Source organism: Microcaecilia unicolor, chromosome 3 (assembly GCF_901765095.1).
Source record: "Microcaecilia unicolor chromosome 3, aMicUni1.1, whole genome shotgun sequence".
NCBI lineage: Eukaryota > Metazoa > Chordata > Amphibia > Gymnophiona > Siphonopidae > Microcaecilia > Microcaecilia unicolor.
The window spans coordinates 151,733,261-151,751,952 of record NC_044033.1 but is presented as its reverse complement, the minus strand read 5'-3'; the positions used below and the strand labels follow the sequence as shown (position 1 = coordinate 151,751,952).

The 18,692-nt window shown below is 41.3% G+C and overlaps 1 protein-coding gene across 1 annotated transcript in view; it reads right to left on the bottom strand.

Moving 5' to 3' along the window:
• Positions 1-18,692, bottom strand: part of NUP133 (nucleoporin 133) — a 279,562-nt gene that overhangs the window by 30,323 nt on the left and 230,547 nt on the right. The window contains exons 19-20 of the mRNA XM_030196480.1: positions 17,053-17,186; positions 5,673-5,831 (exon numbers count right to left, since the gene is read on the bottom strand). Of these exons, the coding sequence (XP_030052340.1) occupies positions 5,673-5,831; positions 17,053-17,186 (293 nt within the window). The remainder of the gene's footprint in view (positions 1-5,672; positions 5,832-17,052; positions 17,187-18,692) is intronic.

Here is an 18,692-nt window from a genome sequence, read left to right as displayed (position 1 = left end):
GAACTTTTAGTACAAGAAGAATGCTGGGCAGACTTCTATGGTCTGTGCCCTGAGAATGGCAAGGACAAATCAAACTCGGGTATACATATAAAGTATCACATACCATGTAAAATGAGTTTACCTTGATGGGCAGACTGGATGGACCATACAAATCTTTATCTGCCGTCATTTGCTATGTTACTATGTACTATGTTTCACACCCATTCAGTAGAAAGCCACCAAAATGAAATCCCACAGGATACAACAGCAGCAGAAAACAAGTGGGAAATTGACCATGGACTCCAGAAATGAGAGACACATACTTGATATTTCTAAAAAGATTTATTGATAAAAAAGACTTCCACCGTGTTTCGGCCTATGGCTTGCCTCAGGAGTCTGTTGATGAGAAATAGATGACAAAATCTCCAATGTATCATCTTTTTTCAATGCAAAAAATGTTAAAGAAGGGTCTTGAAAAAGTACTTCAGCAGCTTTCAATACCATGTTCCTGTTACTTTATTGGGCAAGAGGTGAATCTATTCAGACTGATAAGCATATATTTTTATTGGCACAGTATCTTAGCGTTTTATCATGATTCAGTGTAGGAATTTCATCAGTGTTCTGAGAAGGTATTTCATCAGGGTTCTGTGAAGGTATTACCACAGACCTATATATACTTTTTTACATGTATTTTCCTATATATTTTTTTATACATGTATTTGTATTCATACATGGACTTTGATTTTATAAGTAATCAGTTCTGTTACTACTTTGATGTTTTTTTCTTTTTACAATCATTTTACACATCCCGCCTTTTTTGGGTTGTCTTTGTTTTTTTGGTTGATACATTTTTTTTCTTCTTATAAATCTTGTTTATTCACATCGGTACACAAGGAAACTTAAAACAAACATGTAGAATACAGTCTAAATAACATTCCTCACAACCAAAACAGTTCCTTTTTTTCCCTTCCCCCCGCTTTTCCCCTCCCTCTACCCCGCCTTCCCCTCCCTTCCCGTGACCTATTGCCCCCCTCCCCTATCCCTCCCTTCCCTTTCAAGAGTTTAATATTCTACTTTTTGTCGTTGCAGTCAAAGTCTCCCAAAATGGGGCCCATATCTGACAGTAATCATCTCCTTTTTTGGAAGCTAAGTTCGCAATTCTTCTCCGTTCTAGGGAACACATGTGAATCATGAGTGCTCTCCACTGCGCTATCGTTGGGCTTTCTGGAGACAGCCAAACTTGCAAGATCACCTTTTTCCCCATTAAGACTGTCCTCTGTAAAAAGGTTTCCATGCCAGCCGGTTTGTGACTTTGTATTGTAAATCTATGAAATAAATTGTCTCGGGGAGTGGTGCCATTTTACTTTCCACATGTCTGACACCTGTTCTGCCAAGGCTTTCCAGAATTTATGTACCTTTTGGCATGACCAAAACATGTGGCCTAGGTGAGCATTTGCTAAACCACACTTTGCACAGTCATCATTGTCTCTTAGTGTCGCTTTATAGGCCCTGCGTGGTGACACGTAAAGGTGTAGTATAAACCTATATTGCGTTTCTTGCCAACATGCATTTTCAGTCAATTTATAGGTCCTTTGTACACAAGTTTCCAGCTGTTCCGCTGTCACTTGGTTGATACATTTTTAATCATTTCTTTTGGTATTGTATTTCATATTGAATTATATTTTATGTTTTTAAATATGTTTTTAAATATGTATTTTTTTCATTTTATGTTTAACACTCTCCAATAGACTATTGTGCTACTTTTGAGGATTTCTCTTCACAATTTTTCAGAAACACCCTGTGCAAGAGGTTAGTGTTCCCTTCAATACTTAATACATCAGCTACCATCAGTTTTCATTAAGTGTCCTTCCATTTCACATTTATTCATGGTTCATCTTTAAGACTGGTTTTTAATTCATCTAATGCCTCACACATCACCATATCATTAAATTTGCCATTTATTACTCTTTTAAACTCAATTTATTTATCTCACACCTTGACTATATTTTTCTACTTATTTTTGATTATTTCAATTAGAAATAGTGTTTTTAATACATGTTTTTTATCATTTGTTTTTACTTTAGTAGACCTTAACCATATGTCCTGTTTATAATAAATTGTATTTTATATTGATGTTTATTTCCAGTATATTCAGTATAAATAAATTTAAATATAGTTATGTCATCACTACATACATTCACACACATTTTATCATCGTTCTCATACTCTTAGATATGTATGTGTTATATATGTATATATATATATATATATATATATATATTGTTCTTTGAATTTTACCTGTGCTTAATTTTTATTGTACATATATTTACTATCCTCTGATATAGACACAATGCCCTAAATATAAATTTTGTTTTATATGTATTTTAATTCATTTATATGGAATTATTTACTTTTATATTTACAAATACTTTATTATATCTTTGTAATTATGCATATATGTGTGTACTGTATACGTTTATTATTTTACATTTGACTTGTTTTTATCATTTATATATACTTTTATAGATTCCTGATGCAGGCCTAACGGCCGAAACATGACGTTGTGTCGAGTCTTCATACTTCAAATAAACCTTCTTATTAATGTACATCTTCCTGTCTTTGGCTTCCTTGGTCACTCTCCCACTTTTTTTGTTGTACTGTTGTATCTACCGTGGGGTGTTTTGAGTTCTCCATCGTCCGGCGGATTTCTTCTTACATTTTCCAAAACTAACATGTTCCATTTAAAGCATTAAAAAAAGAAAAATTTCTACTTTTGTGGTCTGGACATTTTATTTTTCCATCGTGTTGGTTCCAGTTTCTCTTATCTCCTTTCCTGTCTGTCTGCTAATTCTCCTTCAAGCGGCTGCTGTCCACTTGTCTTTTCTCCTCTCTCCTATTTCCTCACTACACCTGCCTTTGACATATTGATCGTTCCTTTTTAGCTCTTTCCTCTTTTTGCTCTCTGTCAACTCAAATTTCACCCTCTCTCACCATTCTCCTCCTTTTTACTTTTCAGCCATCTACCAAATTTCCATCTTCTGTCACCCATTAGCTCTCCCATTATCCATCTCAAACCTTTCCCAGCCTTCCATTCCCTTCCATCTTTAATCTACTCTCCATTACCATATTTCTACCATCTGTAATCACTATCCTCTCATTCATTTTCTTCCCACCCCCTCATCCCCTTCCTGGCCTCTCCCACATGGTTGCACAATTTCATCCACTTTTCTGGCCCATCAGCAGCTCCCTCCTTCTCCCCTCCGCACTCTCATAGCCTGACATCTCCCTGTCCCTTCCCTCCTGCTCTCTTCCCCATGGTTTAGCATTTCTCCCTCTCTTCCCTCACTCCCATTGTCTGGCATCTCTCCATCACTTCCTTCTGCTCCTGAATCCAACACCTCCCTCTCTCCACCTCCTGTGTATCTTCCCCCTACCTCTCTACTTCCATATCCAACATCTCTCCCTCTCTCCTACGTCCACTATTTCTCTATCTCCCTCCCTTGTACCCTGGGTCCAAAATCTCTCTTCCCCCTCCCCCATGCAGCATTCTCTCCCTTCTTCCCTCTCCACATGTCCAACAATTGCCCCTCTCTCCACCGCCATATGAAAGATTTTTCCCCATTCTCACCCCTCCACCCCATTGCTGTATCTCTCCCTTCCTCCCCCTCCACCCCATAACAATTCTCCCTCTTTCCTCCCCTACCCCATGTCCAACAATTCTCCCTCTCATCCCACCCCCTCCACCCTGTCCAACAATTCTCCCTCCTCTTCACATCCAGCAATTCCCCATCTCTTGCCACCCCCTATGCAGCATCTCTCTTTTCCTACCCCAAACTAATCCACAACTCTTATTCTCGCATGAATGGGTCCCCAGAAGTGGCAGCGATTCTTACACACTGCCTGTGCCCCTGAGTCAGAACGCTCAGAGTTCCAATTCAGACAGAAAAAGTTAATCTAGCAGGTAAATGAAGCAAGCATTATATTTGGTGCAACAGCTCCTTCTAGTGTGCATTTTTGGGATTCTAAGTTTTTACTACTTCATTGACTGATGTCTGTTTAACAAATTACCATATTTTTCGGACTATAAGATGCACTTTTTTCCCCCAAATTTGGGAGGAAAATGGGGGGTGCGTCTTATAGTCCAAAGGTAGAGATTTCCCTCCCTCCCTCCGAGTTCGGGATCGCGCTCCCTCCCTCCGAGTTCGGGATCGCCCTCCCCCCCGGCTCTCCATCCTCCTGTATGCAGCCTGACGGTCTCGGCGAGATTCAAAATGGCCGCTGAGACTTCAATTCTCGGCAGCCATTTTGAATCTCGCCGAGACCGTCAGGCAGCAATGCATACAGGAGGATAGAGAGCAGCGCGCTGGGCAGGAAAGACGGGGCTCTTTCCTACCCCGACGTCACTAGACCACCAGGGATGATCGCGTGAGTAGGGAGAAGTGGTGACAGGGCCGGGGGGAGGGCGATCCCGAACTCGGAGGGAGGGATTCGGACAAGACGCACCGGAGCACCTAGGTTTTAGAGGAGGGAAAAAGCAAAATTTTTTTTTTTCCTATTTCCCTCCTCTAAAACCTAGGTGCGTCTTATGGTCCGGTGCGTCTTATAGTCCGAAAAATACGGTATACCCTGGAGAATTATGCACAGAACAAAATATGAAAGTTATGCACTGAAACTGACCTAGCGCACAATCAAGTCTGAAATTTGGAAGGGGAGAATTATCACATTATTTTAGGCCACAAGATCTCTGGGAAATTGAAGAGCAGCAACTTGTAATTGAAAACAAGAGCAGGAAAAAGGTTTATCTGAGCTGAAAAGATTGCTTCATAGACAGGTCTATTTTAAATTTTATGAGATCTAAGCTCTAGCTTTAATTAGCTGCAACTGAGGTGTTAACTACTGCCCAGACACAATTACATGGTTTTGATGGGATGACAGAAACAAACACTTGAATAAAAGAAAACGTTTGAAGCTTTAATTATGCCCAATCCCTTCTTTAACCACAATGGAATGTCCAGGGTGGATTTAAACTGTAAGCACTAACAGGCAGAGTTGGGTAGTAAGACTTTCTTCATTTTATTTCCCTAACTACACATTACACAGCGATCAAAATCCCTTACACATCTATAGTGTCACCATTATTACTCTCAGCAGCATCCATTATGTTTAGTAAATGGTTTACTGAGCTAAGGCAGATCATAGTGGTTTAAAAAAACAATAGGGCAGACATCTGCAAGATCCAGTGTGGTAAAAGCAAAGGAGCAGATCTTTACTGAGCTAAGGCAGGTCATAAGTGGTTTAAAAATCTAAAAATATTTAAAAGGATGTTATTCACTACAACAGAAAACAATTTTTTTAAAAGGGCATTTAAAAGCTTGCTAATTCTCTATGCAGCTATAGTCACTATGGCTGCATAGAGTTAGCAAGCTTTTAACAAGAAAGAAAAAGAGGGAATCTGGATCTATTGTAGTGAACAAAATCCTTTTAGATATGAGATCATTTTCAGGTCATAGAGGTTTACAAACAGTATAAAAAATTCAAAAAGGAAAAGAAAAGGAACTCCACTAGCAGATAGAAACTGCTAAATAAGTACACCATACAAAGGAACTGTGCTGATTCTGGCCACTCAGGAGCTGAACACCTTAAGACAAAAAAATGCAGAACTCAGTTGGATAATATAAGCTTCAGTACCTTACCTTTTCGAAATCTTGGCTATTGATTTCATGTAGCCAGCTGAGTTGTTCGTGAGCCTGCAGAAAACTAGCCAGCTGTCCATGCTGTGTGACAGGTTGGGATAAGAGCTTTCCTCGCTTCCCTTTCTCCAGGTACCATCGGAACAGAAAGTCTGAGAAGTTCTATTAATCACACAATAACACACACATTAAGTAATTACAGTGCAACAACTTTCTCAAGGTTTTACTTGGTTTCTGTAGTATGGCATTATAATAGTCATATTGGCATACCAAGGGTGGGGTGGTCCACCCTGGGTGCAGGCAATAAGGGGGTACATTATCTACGTGCCCACCTCCCACAGATGTGCAGCCTCTATTCTGCCACCTGTGAGTCCATACCTCTTTTCTCTCTTCCTCCCTCAGCCCCTCTCTCCCAGGTCATTCAAACCTTTGTGGTAGTAGTAGCAATAACACGCCGCCTAGGCCACATTCCACCCCTGTGTAAACAGGAAGTTACATCAGAGGGGGGCAGGATGCAGCAGAGTGAAGATTTCCACCACCGACTCAGGCAGCATCACTACAGTTGCTGCGAAGAGCTGGGCATTGAATAACCCGAGGGGGGGGGGGGGGCTGAGGAGGAAGAGAGAGAGAGAGGAATGGACTCGCAAGAGGTAAGTAGAAGGGAAAGGCGCTGCACCCGGGGGTGGGAGCAGAAGAGGGAGCGGAGCTGTGGAAGGAAGAAAGGGAAGGAGAGATATTGGAGTCACAGAAAGGGACAGAAGGAAGAGGCACTGCACCTGTGGAGGAGATAGGGAGGTAGGAGGAGAGAAGGTGAGAGAGGTGCTGGATCCGGGCAAAAAGGCAGAAGAAATGCTGGACCTGTAGTGGGGTGGGGGACAGGGATAGAAGAGATGCCAGAGGCGGGATATGTCAGACCATGGGGGAGAATAAGAGACAGACATTCTGGACTGCAGGGAATAGAAGAGAGATGCTAGACCTAGACAGGAGGGAGAGGGAAGGGAGACAGAGAGGTATTGGTGGGTAGGGAATGGAGGGGGGAGGAGGAAAGATACCGGACCCACAGAGGGAGAGAAATATGGTGGATGGGGGGAGGGTGGGAAGAGACAGATTAGGGAAGCAAGGATGATACTACTGAACAAGTGGAGGAGTGGCCTAGTGGTTAGGGTGGTGGACTTTGGTCCTGGGGAACTGAGGAACTGAGTTCGATTCCCGGCACAGGCAGCTCCTTGTGACTCTGGGCAAGTCAGTCACTTAACCCTCCATTGCCCGCCGCATTGAGCCTGCCTTGAGTGGGAAACCGCAGGGTACAAATGTAACAAAAAAAAAAAAAAAGAGCCATAGAGAAATGATACTTGATATGAGGGGATAGGGATACAGAAGCCAATACTACACGTAGGAGGAGGGATATGGACACAAAGATGATGATCCTGGACAGGGGAAGATGGGGATGAGAAAATGAATCAGAAGAGAGATGCTGACTATGGGGGAGGATAGGGGCATAGAGGAAAGATGGATGATGCACATGGAGAAAGAAGAAATGTCAATGAACAGGAGATACTGGCAAGATTTTAGAGAAGACAGAGGAAAGGAGAAACAAGAACCTGACATCAATACAATTAAAATACAATGACCAAACAAAAGGTAGAAAAATAATTTTATTTTCTATTTAGTGGTTAGACTATATCAGTTTTTGTAATGTACATCTGTCAGAGCTGATGTTAGATCACACCCAAAGCCCACTACCAAGCTGTGTGTTCTTCAGGTTCAGGTAAGCTTGGGGCTCTCTTTGGCCAGAGGGTCAAGGGCATTTCCCCGATTGTACTGCCCCCCACAAAACACCATCCCCAATATTTACTATTTATATTTTGTACAACAATGGGGTAAACGCAACTCTTTCTATTTCTCTGGTGTGCTACATGCAAGGCTGCCTTCTTGAAGTTTCAGTTCAATTTCTATCTACATATTTTTATTTCTAGTTTATGGTCAGCTTTTCTGCATTTGGTATCTGTGCTTTTTTTGTGTGATGGGACTAGGTATTCGGTTAGCATGAATTTTCTATTTAATGATCTGAAGTAATTTGACTTGTTCAGTTTTCTCAATAGATGCATTGATGCTCTATGGTGTTGGAACTATTTGGCCTTATTTATTGAATCTCCTATTGTAAACGTCACTGCATGCCATGCACCAGCAATTCTAAACAATGACCGTGATAAAATACTCTTCCCTGGAAAAAAAAAATCTTCTGTTGGTCTAGCTGTTTGTTGTTTCTTTTCTGGCCATTATTATTCTTCATTCAATTTTATCGAATAGAGCAGGGGAGTTGAATAATAATCCACCTCAGGTGTCAAATATAGTAAGTATGCCTCTGCATCTCAGTAAGTTGTTATTCTTATACACAAACCAAGGATTGTCCAGCCACTCTTGTTTCCATGCTATCCAAAATAAATGTGTGTGAAATATATTTGAATACAAGGTCTCACTGCAGGCAAGCCTATTGTAGCTCACTGGATGAAGGAAGCCATTTCTCCTGCATACATTTAATCAGGGAAGCAGCTGTCTGCTCTCTTTCAGGCTCACTCAACTAGAACAGTTATGATCTCTTGGGCTGAATCTCGGGTGGTTCCTCTGTATGAGATTTGTAGGCCCACAACATGGTCCTCTCTGCATACCTTCTCCAAGCACCATAGGTTCAATGTTGCTGCTAGAAAGTTTGGAGCTTCAGCGCTTTGTGGGAGCTTCCAGTTCCCACCTTAGTTGTGGATCGCTTTGGTACATCCCACAAGTCCTAGACTGATCTGTTGATCATGACAAGGAAGAAATGCGTTCTTACCTGCAAGTTTCTTTCCTTTAGTCTAAACATCAATCCAGAAATCTGCCCTGTCATTATGCTGTTCAGTTTTACAGGTTCTGTTGTAGTGGCAAAGTCTTTTCTGTTTGAATGGCTATTCAAGTTTTGTTAGTTGCTGTTACTTCATTACTAGTTGCTGTTCAGAGAGGAAGACCTTTCTGATGTTATTTTATTTAAATCTTCTTATTGCTTTGTTATCAGGATGCTGGATTGCCTCGGCTGTGTACTGCCTGTTGGGGCAGGACATGACATGTTTGAGTCCTCTGTCTCCTCCTGCTAGTGGATGGACATGACCACATGTCTTGGACTAATCTGTTAAGACTAAAGGAAAGAAAATTAGCAGGTAAGAACTAATTTCTCCATTGCTGAATCTGCTCCAAAGTGTCAATGCTTCCCTAAAGAATGCAACCGTTTCTTTCAGAGAACAAAGCTGAGCTTTTAAATCTGCAGTCTCTTCCTCCTGTTGCTTAGGTATTTCTTCTGCTTTGTGAAAAGAAGCCTGGAGAAATCTGTTAGTGTCCTGGGAAAATGCAACAAGTATCAATCCCTAGCCAAACCACAAGAGGCGCCCATTCGCCCACGAATCCCACCCCTGCACTCCCCCAGCCAGGCAGGAGATTTTCCCTCAGATGTCCTATTCTTCCATCTTATGCCTATCTGGAATTTCGACATCACTGCATGCAACCTGTCAATAGCAGCTGCACTATCCCAAACAACATTACTGCAGTCTGGTCCCGGTCCCAGATCAGCTTAAGCTCCTTCTACCAGTGACATTACTGGTGTATGCTAAGAGTATTTAAGCCGGGGTCAACACCACAGAGATGAGTGCCTTCTCATTGCGCCGATGAAGGAGCATGACAAACGAGCGCTCCTTTGTACGTGCCTTCAGGCAGACTGGGTAAATTTTAAGTGGTTCCTAGACTGACCTTAGATAGATTACAGCAAGTTTTTAGTTGTTTGTGAATAGCTGTATATTCTATTCCAGTCACTGCTGGCGCTTTATCTTTGACTTTTTGCCCATTTAGAGAGGTTAGGGATCTGAAAGAACTTCAATTTGAGCATTATTAGTCTGTTAGGAATTTTACCTCTTTATCCCTACTATTATTGAATGCTAGATCAGTAAAAAAAAAAAAAAAACTAGCACTTAGATTTAATCATGGATTGTAGGTATGATGATACGAGGCATATTTTCAAAGCATTTAGACTTATAAAGTTACATAATAACCTATGGAACTTTGTAAGTCTAAGTGCTTTGAAAATGAGTCCCATATACATCACTGAAACCTGGTTAATTCCTGTAAACCAACTTTGCCCTCCAGGTTTTCTAGCTGAATTGGTAGGGGGGTAGAGGAGTATTATTTTTATGTAAAGAACATTTGAATTTTGTAAAAAATAAAAAATCCCAAATCTCAAAGGAAAGGAAATTTTATTTTTTTAAATATTATTTTGTGTTATGTTCCAGGAGTATTATATAAATATTTTTCATCTCTTTTTTGCGTGTTTAGTTTCTCTTGATTTGGAATCTTCCAATACAATTTTATTGTTACACTTCAATCTTCATGTAGAGATGATTAAAACTGATGAGACTGTTGCTTGAATCCATAGGCATTGGTGGTGTGATTCTGAAATGGTTCAGCTCCTACCTTACGGGTAAGAGTTTTCATGTAGTGTCTAGCAATCAGAGCTTTTGATGTTTTTCATGGAGTTATTCAGGGTTCTTCCTTGTCTGTTATTTAACAATTTTATCCTCCCCCTCTGTAAGTTATTAGGCTGTTTGGGTCTGCAGTACAAATTACGCTGCTGCTGTGTGCGAGCTTAGCACTGCATTTCATTCAGAGGAACATATCACACAAAATTTGGGAAAGCATCAGCCTTTTGAAATTAGTCTGTTGAAGCCACCTTTGTCATTGGTGTGACCCCTGACGCAGGTGTGGTAGCACCGAAATACGGCCCATGTCGGGTCTTTCTTCAATCAAAGTTCACTATTAAAGGATTTTTTAATGAAAGAACTGTGTTCCCTTTTGTTTTTAAAGGCCCTTTGTGCTGTTTTTTTGCTTGCCCTGTAATAATGCCATGAGAAAATGGATGAGGGAATCTTCCTTGTTTATGAACCCCCTTGTGATTTTTATCAGTCTCTCTGTTCTTTGAACTGGGAGAAAAGCTTTTCCTTTCTATTACAGTCTTGATAAACTGTAATTGTGAAGTTTGTAGGGCTAGTTTCTGGTAGTTTATGAGGAAGCCTAGCAATTCTAACCTGTTTGAAGAAACTATTTGACCTTTTTTGGGGAAACAGCCTTTTGTCTTTTCTTACCAGAATGATTAGTTACTAAGGATTCACAATCCTCAAAGGTGGGAAGTTACAACTGCTAGGTACTCTTTAAAGACTCTCGATACCACTAAAATTTCAAAACAAACATAACATAACATAGTAACATAGTAGATGACGGCAGAAAAAGACCTGCACGGTCCATCCAGTCTGCCCAACAAGATAAAAAGTAGCACATGTGAGTTTGTGTATACCTTACCTTGATTTGTACCTGTCCTTTTCAGGGCACAGACCGTATAAGTCTGCCCAGCACTATCCCCACCTCCCAACCACCGGCTCTGGCACAGACCGTATAAGTCTGCCCAGCACCATCTCCGTCTCCCGCCACCGGCTTTGCCACCCAATCTCGTCTACGCTCTTTAGGATCCATTCTTTCTGAGCAGGATTCCTTTATGTTTATCCCACACATGTTTGAATTCCGTTACCGTTTTCGTTTCCACCACGTCCCGCGAGAGGGCATTCCAAGTATCCACTACTCTCTCCGTGAAAAAATACTTCCTGACATTTTTCTTGAGTCTGCCCCCCTTCAATCTCATTTCATGTCCTCTCGTTCTGCCTTCGCATCTCCGGAAAAGGTTAGTTTGCAGATTAATACCTTTTAAATAGTTGAACGTCTGTATCATATCACCCCTGTTTCTCCTTTCCTCCAGAGTATACATGTTCAGGTCCGCAAGTCTCTCCTATGTCTTGTAACGCAAATCCCATACCATTCTCGTAGCTTTTCTTTGCACCGCTTCAATTCTTTTTGCATCCTTAACAAAATACGACCTCCAAAACTGAACACAATACTCCAGGTGGGGCCTCACCAACGACTTATACAGGGGCATCAACACCCCTTTTCTTCTGCTGGTCACACCTCTCTCTATACAGCCTAACAACCTTCTAGCTAGGGCCACCGCCTTGTCACACTGTTTCTTCGCCTTCAAATCCTCAGATACTATCACCCCAAGATCCCTCTCCCCATCCGTACCTATCAGACTCTCCCCGCCTAACACATACGTCTCCCGTGGATTTCTACTCCCTAACTGCATCACTTTGCATTTCTTCGCATTGAATTTTAATTGCCAAACCTTAGACCATTCTTCTAGCTTCCGTAGGTCCTTTTTCATGTTTTCCACTCCCTCCGGGGTGTCCACTCTGTTACAGATCTTAGTATCATCCGCAAATAGACAAACTTTACCTTCTAACTCTTCGGCAATGTCACTCACAAATATATTGAACAGAATCGGCCCCAGCACCAATCCTTGAGGCACTCCACTACTCACCTTTTGCTCCTCCGAGCGAATTCCATTCACCACCACCCTCTGGCGTCTGTCCGTCAACCAGTTCACCACTTCCGGTCCTATCTTCAGCCCATCCAGTTTATTTAAGAGCCTCCTGTGGGGAACCGTGTCAAAAGCTTTGCTGAAATCTAAGTAGATTATGTCCATAGCTCGTCCCTGATTCAATTCTCCTGTCACCCAATCAAAGAATTCAATGAGATTCGTTTGGCACGATTTCCCTTTGGTAAAACCATGTTGTCTCGGATCTTGCAACTTATTGGCTTCCAGGAAATTCACTATCCTTCCTTCAGCATCGCCTCCATTACTTTTCCAATTACTGAAGTGAGGCTTACCGGCCTGTGGTTTCCAGCTTCTTCCCTATCACCACTTTTGTGAAGAGGGACCACATCCGCCATTCTCCAATCCCTCAGAACCTCTCCCGTCTGCAAGGATATATTAAACAAATCTTTAAGAGGACCCGCCAAAACCTCTCTGAGCTCCCTCAATATCCTAGGGTGGATCCCATCCGGTCCCATGGCTTTGTCCACCTTTAGCTTTTCAAGTTGTTCATATACACTCTCTTCCGTGAACGGTGCTCTATCCACTTCAATCTCATTTGTACTTTTTTTTTCCCCAGTCCATCGCGGTCCTTCTCCAGGATTTTCTTCTGTGAAAACAGAACAGAAGTATCTATTTAGCAAATTTGCTTTTTCTTCATCATTATCCACATAGCGGTTCGCAGTATCTTTTAGTCTCACAATTCCCTTTTTAGTCATTCTCCTTTCACTAATATACCTGAAGAAAATTTTGCCACCCCTCCTTACATTTCTAGCCATTTGTTCTTCCGTTTGCGCTTTCGCCAGACGTATCTCTCTCTTGGCTTCTTTCAGTTTCATCCGGTATTCCTCCTCGTGTTCCTTTTCTTGAGTTTTTTTGTATTTCTGGAATGCCAACTCTTTAGCCTTTATTTTCTCAGCCACTTGCTTGGAGAACCATATCGGTTTCCTTTTTCTCTTGCTTTTATTTACTTTACTTACATAAAGGTTTGTGGCCCTATTTATAGCTTCTTTCAGCCTAGACCACTGTCCTTCCACTTCATGTATTTCCTCCCATCAGCTCCTTCCTCAGGTATTCCCCCATTTTACTAAAGCCAGCATGCTTGAAATCCAGGACTTTGAGTTTTGAGTGGCCACCCCCCTCGTCAGCCGTCATATCAAACCAAACTGTTTGATGGTCACTGCTGCCCAGGTGAGCACCCACTCGGACATTTAACACATTATCCCCATTTGTGAGTACCAGATCTAGTGTCGCTCCCTCCCTCGTGGGTTCCGTCACCATTTGTCTGAGCAAAGCACTTTGAAAAGCATCCACGCTCTCTCTACTTCTTTCCGATTCCGCAGACGGAACCTTCCAATCTACATCCGGCAGATTGAAATCTCCCAACAACAGCACCTCTCTTTTCTTCCCCAACTTTTGAATATCAGCGATCAGATCTTTATCTAGTTCCTCCAATTGTGTCAGGGGTCTGTAGACAACACCCACGTGGACGGAGGTTCTATCCTCTCTTTTTAAGGTGATCCATATCGCTTCTTCCTTTCCCCAGTTCCCTGTCATTTCAGTTGCTGTGATATCATTTCTCACATACAGAGCTACTCCTCCACCTCTACGCCCCTCTCTATCCTTCCTAAAAAGATTATAGCCTGGTACGTTTGCATCCCATTCATGGGAACCATTGAGCCATGTCTCCGTGATTGCAACTATGTCCAAGTCTGCCTCCAACATCAGGGCATGAAGGTCATGAACTTTATTGCTTAGACTGCGAGCATTTGTGGTCATCGCTTTCCATCTACATTTCCTAGTATGTGTTTCGGTTTTAGTGAACGCAAACGAAACAATGGAATCCATTTACTGTTAAAATGAAGAAATTTTTATGAAGTGGGTGGATGAAAACGTGTATAAGCCTTTGAGATCAAGGGAGAATAACCAATTTGTCAAAGAATAATATGTAAGTTCATTTGGAAATTCACCTGAACCAGGTCCCTATGTTCACATTTATTTGAAAAATTTACTATACCGTCTTTTCTGACAAACAGGTCACAATGAAAGACTATAATCCATAAAAAAAAATAGGACAGATTCATACAAACAGAGAAAACATACAACCTAGACACACACAGGATAAGAACTAAGAGCAGCCATACTGGGTCAGACCAATGATTCATCTAGCCTAGTATTCTGTTTTCCAAACAGTGGCCAAACTAGGTCACAAGTATCTGGCAGAAACCCAAATCGTGGCAACATTTCATACTACAAATCCCAGGGCAAGCAGTTGCTTTCCATGTCTGTCTCAACAGCAGACTATGGACTCTTCCTCCAGGAATTTGTCCAAACATTTTTTAAACCCAGATACGCTAACCGCAGTTATCACATACTCCGGCAAAACATACCAAAGCTTAACTATTCGTTGAGTAAAAAGATATTTCCTTCCATTTGTTTTAAAAGTATTTCCATGTAACTTCAAGTGTCCCCTAGTCTTTGTACTTTTGGAACTAGTAAAAAATCAATTTACTTCTACTTGTTCTACACTACTCAGAATTTTGTAGACCTCAATCATATCTCCCCCTCATCCGTCTCTTTTCCAAGCTCAAGAGCCCTAACCTCTTTAGCGTTTCCTCATACGAGAGAAGTTCCAGCCCCTTTATCATTTTCGTCGCTCTTCTTTGAACCTTTTCTAATTCCGCTATATCTTTTTTGAGATGTGGCGACCAGAATTGAACGCAATACTCAAGGTGTGGACGCACTATGGGTGCGATACAAGGGCATTATAGTATTTTCAGTCTTATTCACCATCCCTTTCCTAATAATTCCTAGCATCCTGTTTGCTTTTTTGGCTGCCGCCCCACACTGAGCAGAAGATTTCAGAGTACTATCTACAATGACACCCAGATCTTTTTCTTGAGCGCTGAGACCCCCAAGGTGGACTCTAGCATCTGGTAACCATGATTCGGATTATTCTTTCCAATACGCATCACCTTGCATTTGTCCACATTAAATTTCATCTGCCATTTGGATGCCCTAATGTCTTCCTGCAAAATTTCACAGTCCGTACGTGTTCTAACAACCTTGAATAATTTTGTATCATCTGCAAATTTGATCACCTCACTCGTTCCGATTTCCATATCATTTATAAATATGTTAAACAGTACCGGTCCCAGTGGCACTCCACCCTCCTCCATTGAGAGAAATGACCATTTAACCCTACCCTCTGTTTTCTGTCCAATTCCTAATCCACACCAGAACCTTGTCTCCTATCCCATGACTCTTTAATTTTCTCAGGAGTCTCTCATGAGGAACTTTATCAAAAGCTTTGTGAAAATCTAGATACACTACATCAACCGGCTCACCTTTATCCACATGTTTATTCACGCCTTCAAAGAAATGAAGCAAATTGGTGAATCAAGACTTTACGCGGCTAAACCCATCCTGACTGTACCCCATTAAACCATGTTTGTCTACGTGTTCTGTAATTTTATTCTTTATAATAGTTTCCACTGTTTTGCCCCGCACCAACGTCAGGCTTAATGGTCTATAATTTCCCAGATCATGCCTACAACCCTTTTTAAAAATCATACTACAGACGATTTTAATGATAAGTTACATATTGCTAACAGTAGATCAGCAGTTTCATGCTTGAGTTCTTTGAGTAATCTTGGATATATGCCATCCAGTCCAGGTGATTTACTACTCTTTCAATTTGTCAATTTGGCTCAGTACATCTTCCAAGTTCACAGAAATGTCTTTCAGTTCCTCCGCATCATCACCCTTGAAAACCATTTCTGGTACAGGCAGATCTCTTACACCTTCTTTTGTAAAGACAGAAGCAAAGAATTCATTCAGTTTCTCCACTATGGTCTTGTCCTCCCTGAGCGCCCCTTTTGCTCATTTGTGATCCAACAGTCCCACGGATTCCCTTGCAGGCTTTCTGCTTCTGATGTACCTGAAAAAGTTGTTACTGTGAGTTTTAGCCTCTGCGGCAAGTTTCTCTTCATATTCTCTTTTAGCCTTCTTTATTAATGCTTTGTATCTGACTTGCCAGTGCTTATGCTGCCCAAACCAGTTTGTAGCTGATTTAGGTGTGAAAAACCAAAGTGAACAAATTACTTTTAAGCGTGGATTTCTTCAGAGATAGCTCTTGTGAAGCGGAACAGGGAGGGCATTCCACAACATAGGAGCAAGGAAGAAGAATGCAGAGTGGCAAGTGGACTCAAGATGAGCTCAGAAAAGAGGAGGCATAATCAGGTGTTGTTCATGAAGTGATCAAAGAGAATAACCTGGCACGTGAGGTGATAAAGCAGACAAGCATGAGGAATTGCCTTCATATAAGGCACAATGTGCTTGTATCAAAATCTTAAAATTAAAATCAGTAGCATACAAGTAACCAATGTAACACTTTAAATATAGCAGAGATGTGATCAAATTTGTTTGCCCTACACTGGAGTCTAGCAGCTGTGTTCAGCAGCAATTGCAACTGTTTAATTTGATATGGCTGCTGCTCCATTCTGTAACATGCTGTACAGTATTTTCTACCTCTTTTTGTAGACAATTCTGCTGGGGCGGGGGGGGGGGGGGGGTTACTGTTTGGAGATTTGGATTGGATGATTTGAGGGTATCTGAGAAAAATCAGCTACTACTCCACGAAATTCCTGGGTGGAGGCCAAGTACAGCATACATGGTGATAAGTTCTGGTAGTTTAAACAGGACACTGTGAAATCATTGTTGTAGAGCTATATTCTCTTTTCATGGTCACAAATGGTCTGGTCTATATTTCAGATTGTATGGGAAAACTGAATTAATATATGTTACAACTATTGAGAAGGCTGGAAAATAACATTTTAGATTACAATTTAACGTTATGACTGATCATCAGGATTAAAAACAAAATATTACCTGGTCTGAAAATTGTGTCATATAGCGCTGTAGTTTAGCTTGGTTATCTGTCTGTTCACACATCTGTACCAATATATCAAAATCACAGTATTTTTCAGCAAGAGCAGCAGCCCACTGGTACTGTCCAAGGGAAACTAGAGAGATCAAAAGAGAAATTTGTTAGTTACAAAATACATGTCAAATTATTACACTTGAATAGAATGTGAAAGATAACTATCCTAGAACTGTTACATACACTATTCTTACACTCTAGGTTTTCATCCCATCTGCACCTTTGATCATCACTACGTTTTATCGCCTACATTCCTTATGACTTAAATATTAAGGCAAATAATGCCATGTCATGTTAGTTGTCTCCTTCTAGCAACAGAGACATCTGCAAATAGAAAAGTTGTTTTGTTTGTTTTTTAATCAAATGTGTTTTCTGGAGAACTTTTATTTTACAAATGAATAATCTTCGGTACTGCTGGAACCATGTCTTCAACTCCCAACAGTGTTTTTCCAGTCTGGTTTACCGAAAGTAGGCAAAATATATTCCGCCCCCCCCCCCCCAACATCCAATCCACCATGCCTGCAATGGTACACCTAAAAAAGGGCCTTCAAAAGGGCACATTTTTAAGGGCTCCTTCTAGGTTCTGGGTACTGTTCAGATATTCATGGCTGTTGTTGCTTCCTCCAATTCTGAACACTTACTGATTTTATGGACAGTGAACTAGAGAGTTGCACGGGGAGAGAAATTTAACTTGTCCCTGATGGAATCTAATATGCACCCACCCATCTCCGCTGGTTAGTCTAAGGAGATTAAAGAGGTAATCTCCTATATACAGTTCATAATAAGAAGGTGGCAGTACATTAAGAATTTGGGGGGGGGGGGGGGGGGGGCTCCAAATAAAAAGATGATGTTTGGGCTTGGGAACAAGAAAGATCATTTTATTCTGGTGCTCCTGGTACTTTATCTCATAATGGTACGGATGTGAGAAGGGTGGGAAATGTTTGTCAAGAACTGCATTGACTCACCGTGTTTCAAACTTACTCCAGAACACTATGTAGTCATTTAGAGAAAAATGTTTGCTTTAGTGAATTTTTGATCCGTTGAGCACACAGATGAACTTTTGCATGACCTAATTACAGAAGACAAGATTGGGTTGGTTTTGATTACTGAAACCTGGCTGGCTGAGAGGGATGCAATCCTGGTGAAACAGCTCTCCTTGAACACCTACTTATGGAAAGTGAAAGGAAAGACTAGGAAAAACAGAGAAGTTCAGTAAGTGGCTCAAATCCTGGTGTAGAACAGAAGGTTCAGATGCATGGGAGGATGATGGAATATAAGGAAGAACAAACGGCTGTACTGTAATGATGAGTGACATCTTTCTGTGGCAGGGAAAAAGATCTTTGGTGAGAAATTCAGACAGTGCGTTTCTAAGTATTTAAACTAGAGGGTGGGAGTGAAAAAAGGAAACAAAGGAATTCAGGAAGTCACTCCCAATAAAAGCACAAAAGCGAGGATCACATGATGCAGTGAGAGGATGAGACGTAGGTTTCATGCTCCCCGAGGCTCCGGCACTCCAATAGGCATAACAAACCAAAATCAACAGAATGTTCCTAAAAAGGTGCCTGCTAGACGGACAAATATATAGAAG